A 15,053-nucleotide genomic window follows, 5' to 3' on the forward strand; every position below is an offset into this window, starting at 1 on the left:
AGCGCCGTTACCTTCCTGCAGGAGCAGGATCTACTCACATTGGCATGTTTTCGAACTGCTAGGTTGGCAGGAGCTGGGGCTAACAGCGAGCGCTCATTCTGCTCCCCGGATTCAAACCTGCGACCTTTTGGTCTGCAAGTTCAGCAGCTTGCGCTTTAACAGACTGTGCCACTGGGCACTCATCTATCTACCTAACCTTATCTACCTAGCCAATATACCCACATACTGGTCTTTCAGAGTATATGTTCTATAACACTGAACTACTGCCCAAGTTGAAAAAGAAAAGTATGGATGTGACAGTATAAGCATTATATGTGTGATAAGTGGCCCACTATAATATATTTTAGAGGGACAATTAGATTAATCAGACAGTTTTCCCTAAGGGGCAAACTGGAGGACTGACACATTACATTATAATAATGTGAATACAGATTGCTCATCCCTTATCTAGATAGTAGATACCCTAAATCAGAGGTTTTCAAACTTTTAAAGTAGAGGACCAGTTTACAGTCTCCAGAATGTCGGGGGGCCAGCCTATGGTTTGAAAAAAAAAAGAATCATGTTGTTGAAGACTTTCATGGCCAGATGTGATGACTCATGGGCCATGTAGTCCCGTTCCTAGCGATGCTGAGACAGATGAAGAGGAAAACTTGGGTTTTCCACCGTTTCAGCCAGAATTGGAACTTTCCCAGCCAGAATTGGAGCCCTTGCACCTGCAGGAGGTTTGTCTTCCAGAAATCTGCCAAACAAGCCCTGAGTCAGAATCTCCCCCATTTTCTCGCCGTAGTTATTATCAACAACAAAAAGGAGTTCAACAGGCTAATCGCAGAAGCCTGAGAATCGCAGCCAGGCATTCAGCTGATTAAGTCTGCTTTCATGAGAAACTTTAAGGAGTCATGCATCTGGACACAGAGATTGACTTTCGGTTCTGGTTCCCCAGAGAAGTGTTCTTTGGTGGGAAAACGAGACCCTATTTAGGTTCCTTGCCCCGTAGGAATCTTGCGGAGTCAATTCGTCAGCAACTGGAGTAGGTTGTGTGTGGACAGCGCTACTCCCACTTCCAAGCCTTCGTTCCTGTTTCCAAGCCTTCGTTCCCGTTTCCAGCCTTGTTTTGCTCCACGGACCTTGCCTTGCTTCCTAGGACTCAGCCTTGCTTTCCAGGACCTTGCCAAGTATTTACCACGGATTTTGTCCCTGTTCCTCGTTCCTTGTTGCCTTGTATCAAGCCTTGTGTTTCAAGAATCAAGTTACTTCCTAGCCTTGCTTAAGTTTCATGGACTAAAGGACCTTGTCAGCTCCCCTCACTTTGCTTGGCAAAGTGAGTGTTTCGGTTATTGGATTACAACTTTGGACCTTACTATTTCATATTGGACATTGTTTCTTTGGACTAATTTTGACCTTTCCTGAAAGGTCTACTTCTGAACTATTTCCTACACTTGCTTTTATTAACTTTATATATTTCCTTAATAAAGATATTAGATAGATTCTGGCCTCTGTGTATGGTTATTGGTGCTCTGCAGCCTGGGTCGTGACACCAGAATTACTGGGTAGCTGTGAGTTTTCCGGGCTGTATGGCCAAGTCCCAGAAGCATTCTCTCCCGAGGTTTCTCCCACATCTATGGCAGGCATCTTCAGAGGTTGTGAGGTCTGTTGGAAACTGGGCAAGTGGGGTTTATATATTTGTGCAATGTCCAGGGTGGGATCCATGTAAGCTGTTAATTTACACCATGTGATGCTCTTGATTACATCAAACAAGTGCTAAATATCAGTTGACAAATGCAGGAGTGTATGTTAAAAATCTGAATACAGCCATTTTCCCAATAGTCCATCTGGCTCTATAACACCAGTACAAATGATTCTAATGATTTGATCCACTTGCATTTTTAGAACAAATAATTCTACACCTCTGTCTTCATTTGCAGAGGAGATGGGTTTCAACCAGAAATCCTGCTTGCGGCTTTGATTTTACATGTATGAGTTTGCTATGCTGCTGTTCTTGACAGACTTCAGAGGTTCTTTGGCGAGAGTACTCATTGTGAGGAATAATTACATATCAGAAGTGTAAAGCTTGCCCTTATCCTTTTTTTCTCAGTCTTGCTAAGTGACAAGCCAGAGATACTGTTTTTTTTCTTCTTCAAACTCTGTCCACCACTCCTCTTTCTGGCATCCCACTATGGTACTACTAATTGGTGTGGCCATTCAAAAGGAAATGGCATTAAGTAGTGATTCCTGCTCCTTTTCAAATGACAAAAAGTGATATTTTACCATTTTTTATCATCATGGGGAATATGCTAGACTAAAAGACAGAGAAATGTAGTCCATATAAGCTTTATAGAATAGTTGTTTCAAAGAAATAGACTACTGAAAGCTTGCTTTTTTGAGTGCGAGCTACTCTTACAGTTTTAGCCATTGCAATGGGTTGTGATTTACTATCCACCATGATTTCAAAGTCACTGAACCATATTAATAATCTGTCGGGTATTTTAAGTATAGTTGGCCCTCCATGTAGGGGTACAGAAACCCCATGAAAGTGGGAAAATGCAAATGCAGTAGACTAACTGGAACTCAAGCTAACTGAAACTCAAGCAACTGGTAAAAAAAAACAAAGAAAAAATTCACAGTACTTTAAAAAATTAAATAATTTTGGAGGAACAAAGATGTTACAGGAAAACTGTGTTGCATTAAGTTAAATTTCTCTTTATTTTGTCTTTATATGCTTTTAATTATAGCATTTAAATATTATTATTAATATCAAGTCAATACAAAGTTTATGGTATAATACAGTCTGTGGAATAGTATTCGTTAGGCTTTTCTTGAATAGCAATTCTCAATTGGAAATAACATTTATCCGTTATCTACCAATCCCCATGTGTGATTATTATCTGAAGTCTACTGTATCTACAAAAGCAGTACAAAGCTTCCTTGGGAATGTGTTGTCAAAGGCTTTCATGGCCGGGATCACAGGGTTGTTGTTTGTTTTTTGGGCTGTATGGCCATGTTCTAGAAGTATTCTCTCCTGATGTTTCGCCCACATCTATGGCAGGCATCCTCACAACCTCTGAGGATGCCTGCCATAGATGTGGGCAAAACGTCAGGAGAGAATACTTCTAGAACATGGCCATACAGCCCAAAAACAGACAACAACCCTTCCTTGGGAAGCTGGCATGGGCAGGGCTGTGATGGAGAGAGCAAAACAGTGGTAATCTCAGTCACAATCACAGACACACACATCCAACGAAGCCTGTGAATTCACAGGCTTTATAGATGGGATGGCAGTTGGTGGCTAAGAGTGCTGTGGCCATGCTTTCCCAAATGCAATGGGAAGAACCAAGCAGTAGTGATTCCAGTGGCATCTCCCCATGAAACTGACTAACTTGCAAGCTACAAGGAGGAAATGGATGGCAACTGAGAACACTGTGGACCTACTCTCCCAAAACAAGGGTGGGAGCCAAGCAACAGCAATGAGTGTCACCAACACTCACACTGTTAGTTGGCAAGAAGGATCACTGGTGGTCTGGTCATCTGAATCTCAAAGCTGCTTAGCACTGAAGAGTTAAGAATATCCATACAGGGCAATAGTCATAGACTTACAACCTCATTAAATGGGGACTTTTAAGCATCATAGGAGGCTTCACCAGAAGTCCAGCAACAGATGATCATGCTATTTATCCCATAAAATTGCTGGACTTTTGGCAGAGGCCCCGCTCACAAGTGGAGTGGAAGCTTGTACAACACTTTCCTCCCAACACAGGAGTCTGCCTGAGTTGCGCTGGCTCCAATGGAGCCAGTGCAGATCCTCAACACTCAGGCAATGCTCACCATATATGATGGACAAAACATCACTGAAAGGGAGCTGCGCGTTGGGTGGCAAATTCGCACTGTTAGCCCTCCTTTTTTGGGGGGTGGGGGGGGGTGGGTGGGAAGTAGGACACTTTGTCTGGCCTTTGTGATAAAGCCCTTAGATGATTTGAATGACCTGAAATGTCTTACCTATCCTGACCCCTCTATGATGTAAACCAATACTCTAAGGGATGTTTCTCCACCATCTTCTTCTCATGAGCCCTTTCTTGATGTAGTTAGGTCAGATCAGCACCCTGAGTAAATTTCCTATCTTATAATGGAGTTACTACAATAAATCTTGGTTTCTTTTTCCAAACCATTGATATTTTTGATCCTTAAATCAAGATCTCTAGCTGTTGTATACCCTCTTAATAATGCACACATTCACACAGAAGCTCCAGACTTCCGGAGGTGGTTGACAACAACCATGCTGATTGCTGGTGTTCCTTCTCTCAAATCAAAAAGCCAACATGTGAATGTGAATGTAACAATCTCAGTCCTGTTGATGGGAAACAAAAAACTAATGAAAAATCAAATGTCAAATCTGTGACTATGAAGCTTATATGCCTGTAACTTCGTACTGGGCTGTCTTTTTACTTTCTGCCAATGTTAGTTTTATGAGCTTATTTTACTAGGTTGATTCCAGAATTATTATATATAATAGACACTGAAATCAATAGGATCTACATTTGAAAGCATGGTTCACTTATTCCATTGATTTCAGTGAAACCTGCATTCAATGAATTTAGTCTGCCGCCGACTTAAGATGTGTATTTAAATGATTCAGTTCATGCAGTATTAGATTTTATGGGTATTTTTCTTTTGTAAAATTCCATGGGAAAGTGTTTTAAAAGAGTGAAATGTAATTATATTCAGTTAGTAAGATTAATAACCTTTGATAGTAATAGATGGAAGAATCTATGATAATAATAAGTGCTGAAGAGGCTGATCTGATCTCCCATTTTAACCTTATTCTTCTTTTAATGATGCCTTCTTTCAGCAGAAGTAGCTTGCAATTATCACACTGGGGTTTCTAATCCATCTCCCACCAGCTATATCCTATTCTATAGTCCAGAGTCAGATTCCTGTCATAATTCTTCCTTCCTCTTGTGATTGACGGCATGAGGTGGGTGGAAATATCAGTTTCCTGTGCCTGATTGATAGGAAAACAGATTCATGTTGTTCACTGTGGATGGTGTCTGGTAATTCAGGATCTTTACAATCCCTGCATATCATTACAGTACTTACATAAGAATCATGAATACCAATCAGATGTATGATTATGTTTTCTATGAATTCCAGAGGATATATTGTCTTGAATTGAAAGCAGTTACGTGGGGATATGAATCTACCTAAAGGTGAAAGCCTGGTGATTCAGGAGAGGCAATTATTCCTTTTTGGGAAGATCAGAAGCAATCTATGTAGTGTAAAAAAATGAAGGGATGTAAAAACACAGACAAAGGGATTCAAGTAGAGTCCTGACATCACTCTATTTCCATGCTTGAACTAGAGGGTGAGATACTAGAATATTTTCTGCAAGCTATTTTTAGAGGGCCTTAAAATACATCATGCTGAAATATGTTAGTCTGCCCAAGCATACACACAAATAAACATAGGTTGATTTTTAGCACCTTCATCTCTAAGCACAGAAATTCCTACTCAGCATTAGAGCAGATAACGAGTTATTCATAAGTTAAGTAGGGAAGATTGGAAGCCACTAGACCAAAAGGCTGCTGAGAGAAGGTTGTGGCTTACATAAGTTTAATCCAATTCCTCTGATGTCTTTTAAGGTCACCTAAATCCTGGAAGGAGTCTTGCCTCCTTTTGTTCCTGCCACAAATGTCTTTCTCTTTGGACAGCCTGCATGAGCAACTCTAGAAACTAGCACACTATGTTGTATCATCTTCAAATGGCTTTTTTGCCCCCTTTAATTCTCTCTTCTTTTCTAAAGATGTCTTCAGTGCTTATCCAAAATACTGATATGTTCCCCAGCCCCAGAAAGAAAAAGCAAAAAAAAAAAAAAAAAGAGATAAAAAAGCCATTAACCCTGCTCACTATGGAGCTAAAGGTTTGTGCACAGCAGTTTGCCTTCAGATAGCAAGGGCTCTCCATTAGTTTGTCATCTCTACTCCCTTTTCTGTTTGAAATTTTAAGAAAAGGCTTAGATGTATTTTCCCCTATCCCCTAGAGGATAAAACGAAGCTCCGGCTATTGAAATAGCAAAACAGTTTTTGCTTTCAGAGACCTGAGATCCCCAATGAGCTGGTATAGTTTGCAATGTTCTTCCTCATTATCTGAGTCTCTACAGGCAGAAACCTAGAGAAATGTGTCATGGCCAGGCCATGACTGAGCTATTTGTGTTTCATCAAAATGAAAAAAAAAAAAAAAAGGAAAATGCTCACTGGAGCAAGTTGAGTTCACTGGACAATTTGCAGGCGGAGACTTGGTCTTTTGAATTTATCAGTATTTGTGAAGATTATAAGGAAGTGAATCTCTGAATATTTCATCCCATGGAAGAATCATTTTCAAGATTTCTCCCTGCTGTGGGAAACAAATGTCTAGTTCTGCAGCATACATTATTCACATATCTTGTAGTGTTTCAGGAAATTGTTAGCTGCCTTGAGTCCCTATAACAGGATAAAAATAAAGTAAGTAAAATGAATGAATAAATAAATTTGTTCCACAAAAATAACCCACATTTTGTGTGTCTATATCGCTCTATTAATGCAAGAAAACAATTTTTCTCATGCAGAAATGTTTTCCTAGAATCAAACATGCAACTGTATTTTGGCACAAATGCCATTTTTGCAAACATACACACACAATCCTCCCATATGTTTCAAGAAACAGTTTTTTTGCCAAAAAATCTAGGTTTTGCACAATATAGTTTCTGAAACATATGTGTTCACCACAAACTATTTGGGTGGAGGGAACAATAACAAATATGGTTTTGGCACAAATCACCGCTTTCTACAAAAAACTTACACAGAATAATTTCCCCAAACACTTAAGGATGAGTGACTATTAGGCAAAATTATGCAATTTTTTGTGTCTGTGTACTTCTAGGTTTCCTGAGTGTTGAGGAAACCAGTTTTTTTTTTACATCAGGAAACAAACGTGTCCATTAAACTTGAATTTGTTTGATTTGTTAAGTGTCCTGTTGTCAGCAACCTTTTATATAAGAATATACTCCAGCATGTATTGAGGAAAAACAAAACATTGATTATGTTCTTTTTAGGAACAAATAAGGTGTGATATGGATGTAATGGAACACTCTTTGTTTAATATATAACCTTCCTTGAAAAGACCCAAAATGTTGTTTTCTACAAACAGTGGTTGAGATCCTGTCATAGCTGTAACCACCCAGTACAAATGCATAACTAACTATCCACATTATAATCTATTCTGTTGGCAATAGAGAATGGCAGGATAATATTTCCAGCCCCTTCCCATGTCTAGTCTATAGTATGATGTGAGTTGCAACAAAGGTCCCTCTTCTGATGGGTGACCCACAGAGTCTTGCTAGTAGGGATATGGAAACATAATCTGGTTGGGAGTCAAGATGTAGTCCTAAGTCACCAAGTGGGTTTAATGGCTCCCATGTTTCAATGCAGCCATTATACCATGATGGCTCTTATATAATCTAACTTAAATATAAGACTACTGCTGAGGGATGGTGATGATAAGTTTGAAAGCTAAAGCATTGCTAAAGCAAGCACACTGTTCCTAAATAGACTTCTTTCTTTTAAAAAATGAGTCAACAAGTTATATAAACTATTATCTTTCTTACAAACCTTCCAGCTACCAAATAAGTCCTTTTTTATACCACCCAGAATAGAAAGATTATCCGGGAAGAAAGAAAATAAGGCATAATAAGCTACTGAATAATGGTAAATTGTTCCATTGCTCATGAAATTTCATTGTCCTTAGCTGTAAATTAGGTTTGGGCTCCTAGATAAACTATGAATAATACACTAGCAGGAGCAGAGAAGCATAAAAATCAGGAGGAGAATAAAATAAAATGATGCAAATCTCCATCATGCTAGCTTTCCAGCCATTATTTCTGCATACTGGTGAACTGCAGCAATTGAGAGCTGTTTGCTTTAAAATAACTTTTTCCATGCAGTGAGATGGTGGAGGGTAAGGGAAATAATTACACAAACATAATGTGATCTGGCCTGGATATAGTCTCCCAACAACCAAACTTTTGGGACAAAAAATTCTTGAGATCAGCTGCGGGGGATACAGTTGGTAGTGATGGGCCCATCATGTTTTTTATCAATCACATGAGACCTTCCCATCATCTAAGCTGGTGGGTAAATACAGATTGCTCTGAAGTATCAAGGTCCTTCATCCCCATAGTCCAGAACCCTTCTGAAAACTCCTCCATCTGACTTGGGGAGTAGAGTGAAATACTCACTTCTTCAAAATACAACCTAATACCTCCACCAATCAATTATAAATACAGCTGTACTACTTTCCATACATAGTAGTCTCAGGGATCTTATCAAGATACCTTAAAGTTTAGGAAGAATTAAATCGATGTTTTAAGCAATTCCCAAAATGAATTGCCTCTTTCTGATCTGACCAAAGATGAGAAACTTTTTGACCTGTCAGAACTTTTTGAATGTCAGAAAATGCACTGGTAACATTTGCTGTTCAGCACAATTAAATGATGTGGATGACAAATACTGACTGCACTAAACTCAGGTATGTTATGAGATAGTGGGTGAGGAAGTTGGTAATGGCAACAGCCAATACTGTGGGAAGAATCAATTCATAGAGATACAGTTGGAACAGCTTGGGAAAATAGCATGCCCTGGCAAAAGTTATGTTTTTTATTCTGTTCATATCCTTGTTGCTAGAATATATGTTTTCTTTGAGACTAGACAACATGGTTCATATAAGGGGTGGTCCATCCCTAGAAGTTTCACAACAAAGGCTATTTCTGCACAGAAAAGAGCATTTCATGCACAAAACAAATACATGCAAACTTTGTGCAAAATAAGTACCAAATTCAAAAGATCTGAGATGCTTTTCACAAGACTCTCAAGAAATATTGGAGCATTTTTAAAAAACTGAATATTCTTCCCACTGCTAGTAGAAGTATGTATTTAGCACAAAGCCGCCATGTCAGAATATATATTTTTACTTGCAGTTTTATGTGGAATATTCCGGTGTTGTTATGAACCAGAGAAATTCATAGATCAATCCCAAGTCAGAAATATACCAGGAAATAATTTATTTTGTGCCCATGAAAGCTGTATGATAGTTGAGTTGGGGTAATGTGAGTTTTTGTAAGTAGAAAATTGTGTAGGAATATGTAGAACATGTGTATGTATAATATTTCATTCTTAACTAAAGTATTTTTCGATGTATTGAAACAGCCTGAAGAGAAATCACTGATCTCCGTAACAGAATGTTCTTGCTCTGCAATAGTAAAACAAGAAGCAGTTTGTACTTGTCTGAACTCTGTATAATTTACACAAAAATGGATCTGTACAAATGTTCTCTTTTCTCTTTGTGAGGCAAAGCATGCACAATTCAATCACAGAAGGATTGGTTTTTTGATTGCAAAGATACAAATGAGTCCCCTGATGTTTTGGTTTTTTAAAGTCCCTGCAAAAAGAAAGAAGCAATTGTGATGGGGCTTCACAATTTGTGCACTTTGGATAAACAAACCAACTGTACTATAGTTCATTTATATAACTCTATTTATTGTACATGTACAATAAAACAAGGAAAAACTAGGGGTCCTGCCAATTGCGTGCAATTTGAAATATACATTTGTACACATTAGGGCTGTGCAAAATGTTTGTTAGTCATTGTATGTCGGATTAAATTTGTACTTATACATGATATTTGACACATGGGCATGGACTGCACCAAAAACGTAAGAATCAAAACTTACCCAATACTTCTTTGATTGAATGTTGTAAATCTTCAGCACAAGCAAGCAAAACAGAGCCAAAAAGACTGCCATTCCTCTTTAAATTAATGCTCTCTCACCATTATGAGAGGGAAGCAGCAGGGATAAAGCAGAGTTTTCTGGGAAGAGACTAAGAAAGCACAGATTCTGGGGCAATGTAGTTTGGAAAGGTGAGAATCCCTATGCCAGAGAATTCAAAGGCTCTGTCCAAAACTACATTTCCCATAATTCTGTTCAGCATCAGTTCCTCTTTCATTCGGATCATATGGACACCCTGTTCCTATTTCAACATAGGCATCCATAGTGGTCAGTTAAGAGTGGCAGAAACATGGAGGAAATGAAATGCATATCACCACGGCGGAATGGATGCACTCCCCAGCTAGATCCATGGCTGCTCTGGAGCATATTTAAACCGTATTAAATTGCCCAATGTAAATAAATCATATGTTTGGAAAAAGCAAACACAGTGCAAGTTCTCAGTGAAGAGATGTAATTTTGACTGGAAAGGATAGAAAACTGTGTATGTGTGTGTATACACACACATTTTGAAAGGGAAAGGTTGTAATCATTTATCAGTATCAGCAGACAGCTTGGCATTTCCTTTGTAGCATTTGCTGGCCACTTTTTAATGATTTTTCTTTGCAAGTGTTGTGTAAAAGCATAATTTCTCCGATCCTTCATTTCTACAGAAGGAAGACAGGCCATGTTCCTGCGATGCTTTGCAGATGGCTTGATAGCAAGGTGATATTCCTGCAGATGTCAGGAGGGCCTCTTGAGTGGATACAGTGACTGGGTGCCATTTCTTACCCTGACAGGTCACTATGTTCCTTGTGAAACTTCACAGTGTGATAAATGAAAGCAGAGTAGCAACTTACATTTATGCCAATAAGAGCTGACAGCGCCTGAATGGAACCTGTGACTCCAGGGAGGAAGCAGAAAGTGTGCTTAAAACTCAGTCTTCTACTGTTTCTTAATAAGGGATGCTGTGGTGTGTGACTTTCTACCCTGCTGTGATGATGGAAAAGCTGCTTGATAAGCTTATTGACAGCTTTTCCATCAGCAAAGCAGAGCATAAAGACATAAAAGCTGATGCTATGGTTTGAATGTTGGACTACATGTCTAGACACCAGAGTATGAATTGCTTCTCAACAATGGAAACAGTGACTTAGGCAAGTCACATTCTCTTAACCTCAGAGGAAGTTAAGGTCGCCTCCTAACAAAACTTGTCAATAAAACATAAAACAGAATAAAATAGATAGATTTTCTATAGGGTGCCATAAGGTGAAGACCTGGAAGGCACACAACAGCAACATGCCTATTGGAATAAGTTAAATTGTCTCTGCGGGCACATGTTTGTTTATGCTTTCCTATGTATAGGAAAAAATAAAGTCCACATATCCAAGGTTGTGGTAATGGTATCATCATCATCATCATCAAGATACTTTTCAGTAAGTTTGTTATCTGAAATTGGTCCCAAACTACTTATGAATAACTTAGCTTCCATAACCCCACATCCATACAACCTCCCCCCCCCAAAAAAAAAATCCCTACCAAAAGATCAACAGTGATCTAAAATAACAACTGAGCATGGCACAATATCACTTCTAGTGTGCTCAGTGTCATGATATCGTCTGCAGGAGGGTCAAAACAGCAAAAAAAAGGTCACTGCCTTGTTTATTAATGTCCACATCTGGCCTAGGGAGACATAATTTGTACTGCTTGTGAGATTTTGTGAGATTTTGCTTTCACTTAATTTTTGTTTTTGTTGAATAGTTGCAATTGTTTTGCAATTGAGTAATCATGCTAAGAAAACACCATAATACAGTGGTATCTCCAGATGTTTTGGCCTTCAACTCCCAGAAATCTTAATAGCTGGTAAACGGGCTGGGATTTTTAGGAGTTGTAGGCCAAAATGCCTGTGGACCCACAGGTTGAGAACCTCTGTCATAATAGGTTTCCCTCTCCTTCATACATCCAAGCAAACATGATCCAAAGTTGGCTGGCTGTGTACACTCCATGAAAGTGTGTTCAAAAGACTCACATGCATTCAGTTCACTAGATGAGACCTTTAACATTTCTCCATCTCCTATTTCTTCAGTCATACTCCATGGAACAAAGGAGCAATGCAGCAGCAAAACATTAACAATTCTTCAGTTGACCCCCCTTCTTTTTAAAAACCAAAATGTAAAGCCTGTAATTACAAGTTCCAGTTTTATTTAGGGACATGTGACGTTCACCTGTTTCCATCAAAGAAATCAAGTCTCTAGTTAAGACTGACATATTTATCCCCAGTAATGCCCCTGGAACAGCAATGTCTCTAGGTCAGTGATTCTCAATCTCTGGGTCCCCAGGTATTTTGGTCTACAACTCCCAGAAATCCCTGCCAGTTTACCAGTTTTTAGGATTTCTGGGAGTTAAAGGCCAAAACATATGGGGATCCACAGGTTGAGAACCACTGCTCTAGATCAACAGTTATGCTCTGAACTTTAATTGAAGCAAGGAAGATAGAAGGGAGATATTGAGGGTGCCACTGCATTGCAGAATTACTGTAGCTTGATACCACTTTGAATGCCATGGTTCTGTGCCCTGGAAACATAGGAGTGGTACACCAACAATATTCTGGCATTAGACAGACAAACATGAGGTAGGCAAATCATAATTGCAGCAGGAGAACAGTTTTTGCCTTGAATTTATCACATGTTGTCATTCCTTTCCTATAGCAATCATAGCAAAAAAAAACTGTCTAGAAAGTGGGTTGTTGTATGTCTTTCGGGCTGTGTGGCCATGTTCCAGAAGCATTCTCTCCTGACGTTTCGCCCACATCTATGGCAGGCATCCTCAGAGGTTGTGAGGTATGTCTAGAAAGTGTTAGTTTTACAAAATTATCCATCAAGGACTTCCTTTTTAAAAAGAAACATCTTCAGTGGTCTCCCACCAGGAGGGAAGAAGGAAAGGTGTGATGTCACGTGATAAGCCGAAGGCAAAACAATGCTGTTATCCTGCTGTAATTTGTCTCCCACATGTGATAAATTCCTTGCATAAGTGTTCAACCACGTTGCATTCCTTGTTGCATCATGAGATCTGTTGGTGGTTTATATTTGGTTGGTCAATATGGAAGACAAGTCATCCCCAACTTTTATCATTATCAAACACATGTTTTCATTAAGGTCATGTTGTGGGGGAAAAGAATGGGTAGTTCTCCCAATCTTCTTGAACTGAAATTCCCATCAAGCCTAACCAGCACAGCCGATTTAAAACAGATCACCAATGACCAATATTGTCTCCAAATACTTTTTTTAATAAAAAAGATTGAATAATTATCCTCACATAGTCTACAAGTAAATCTTGCATTCTGTTAAAAATATTTCTTTCTGAATCCTAAACTCAATGCTAATATACTTTGTAAGTGACAACCTAAAATCAATCAGTTTTTATATTCTGGGAGGGCAAGACAAAGAACATTCTTAAGATGTTTCAATTGGGATTTTATTTTAAAGAAGCCAGAAACATACTATGAAATATGCTAATTCTTTCATGAATTCTGTTTCCTAATTGTTTCTTTTTATAGTTTATTTCAAAATGTCTCTTGTCAAAAGAAAATAATTCACATCAGTACCATCATAACCATTTCTTTGTTAGTTGTATCTTATAAGTATTCCATAATGATCTGCCACATTATAGAAGAGAAGTAAATCAATGAATACAAAGCAAGGTGGCAATTACAATAGTGTAAGATGTAAATTAAAAAGATGGTTGATGATTTTATGATGCTCCTGTTCCAAGATGCGCTGGGGCATTATTTATGGGAAATTGAAAGTGCCTCAATTGTCTAGTATTCATGCTGTTGGGATTGAATGTTCAGATATAGATTTAGCTGTATGCTGAATTAATGGATTTAAGCAAGTGGGAATGATACATTCCAGGAGAAGCTTAACCACTTAATTGTGTTGAATATGTAAACTAGCTTATGTACCAACCACCATGTGGTCATGCTTTGTGTCAAATGGGAATATCTAGCAAGGAAACCCACATTTGAAAACAATGGTGTCAAATGGGCAGCTAAAATGGTAAAGGCCTGGAAGATATGCCCTATGCGGAGCACCTTAGGGAGATGGTTATGCATGGCCTGGAGAAGACAAGTCAAAAGAGGACATGACAGTCATGTTCAGAAATTTCTAAAGATGTCACATTGAGGGGAGAGTAAAATTCTTTTCTGTTGCTCCAGAGAATAGGATATGAAGCAAAAAAAAATCAAACTACTGGAAATATTAGGAAGAACTTCCTCATGGTGAAAGCTGTTTGAGGTAGACTCCACTGTCTCAGAATATGCTAGAGCCCCCTTCCCTGGGGGGCTTTAAACAAAGATGGCTATCTGTCGGGGGTATTTTGATTGTGTTTCTGCATGGAAGAATGGAGTTTGATTAGATGGCCCTTGTGGTCTCTTCCAACTCCGTGATTCTATGAATAGACTGAATACATGGCATATGGTACCCGACTGCCTGCCAAGTCAATCTACCTTGCTCTGTTACTCTGAATTAATTTTAAAATAACATAAGGCTTCTCTAGGATCATATATTTTGATTTAACACATGCTAAGTTGGCATTTGTCAAGTAACCATCCAGAATACCCAGCTGTTATTGCTATTTGCTCAAAAATTAATTATGTTGAGCTAGGTCAAATACCCATATACTTACTTATCTTAGTCGAGCCAATTGTGTTATATGAAAAAAGGAGAATTGGGTTGACTTTGGGGGAAAAGACAAAATGAAAGGGGTTAGCTTACTTTTCAAGCTGTTGTATTTGAGGTAGGTGAAGATGGGGATTTCTTTTCAGTTTATTTTCGATAACCTAAAAGATGTAAATGTGTGAGAAAATGACATGTACAGATTTGCTCAACTTGTCTGATAATTTATATTTACTCCACAGAAAAAGCATTGCCCTGTTATGGATAGTATGTGCATGGGCATTTCCTTCTGGTAATGGAAATCTTTTTTCAGAGGGGTAAAATTTGCTCTCCCTCTACTTCTAATAAGAATGTTTTTGTTTACCTATTTCTTTGAATTTTAAAGTTCAAGTTCTAAAAACATCCTCTTGTTCCTTTTTACCTGTTGTCCCTTACAGGGAAGCTTTTATGTGCCATCTGAAAACTGTATGCAACATGCACACAAGTGGCATAGAGATCTTTGCTTCATGCTCTTGAATGCATATAGAGGGCTTCATGTGTATTATGCCTTCATCAAGAAGGAGATTCCCACTTTGCCACAGTTGAAGTTAGGTAAGAGG

The 15,053-nt window shown here is 38.7% G+C and overlaps 1 protein-coding gene across 1 annotated transcript in view; it reads left to right on the top strand.

The window, feature by feature from the left end:
* Positions 1–15,053, top strand: part of fam135b (family with sequence similarity 135 member B) — a 151,821-nt gene that overhangs the window by 115,898 nt on the left and 20,870 nt on the right. The window contains exon 8 of the mRNA XM_008108335.3: positions 14,892–15,045. Within this exon, the coding sequence (XP_008106542.2) occupies positions 14,892–15,045 (154 nt within the window). The remainder of the gene's footprint in view (positions 1–14,891; positions 15,046–15,053) is intronic.

Source organism: Anolis carolinensis, chromosome 4 (assembly GCF_035594765.1).
Source record: "Anolis carolinensis isolate JA03-04 chromosome 4, rAnoCar3.1.pri, whole genome shotgun sequence".
In the NCBI taxonomy this organism is placed as follows: Eukaryota; Metazoa; Chordata; class Lepidosauria; order Squamata; family Dactyloidae; genus Anolis; species Anolis carolinensis.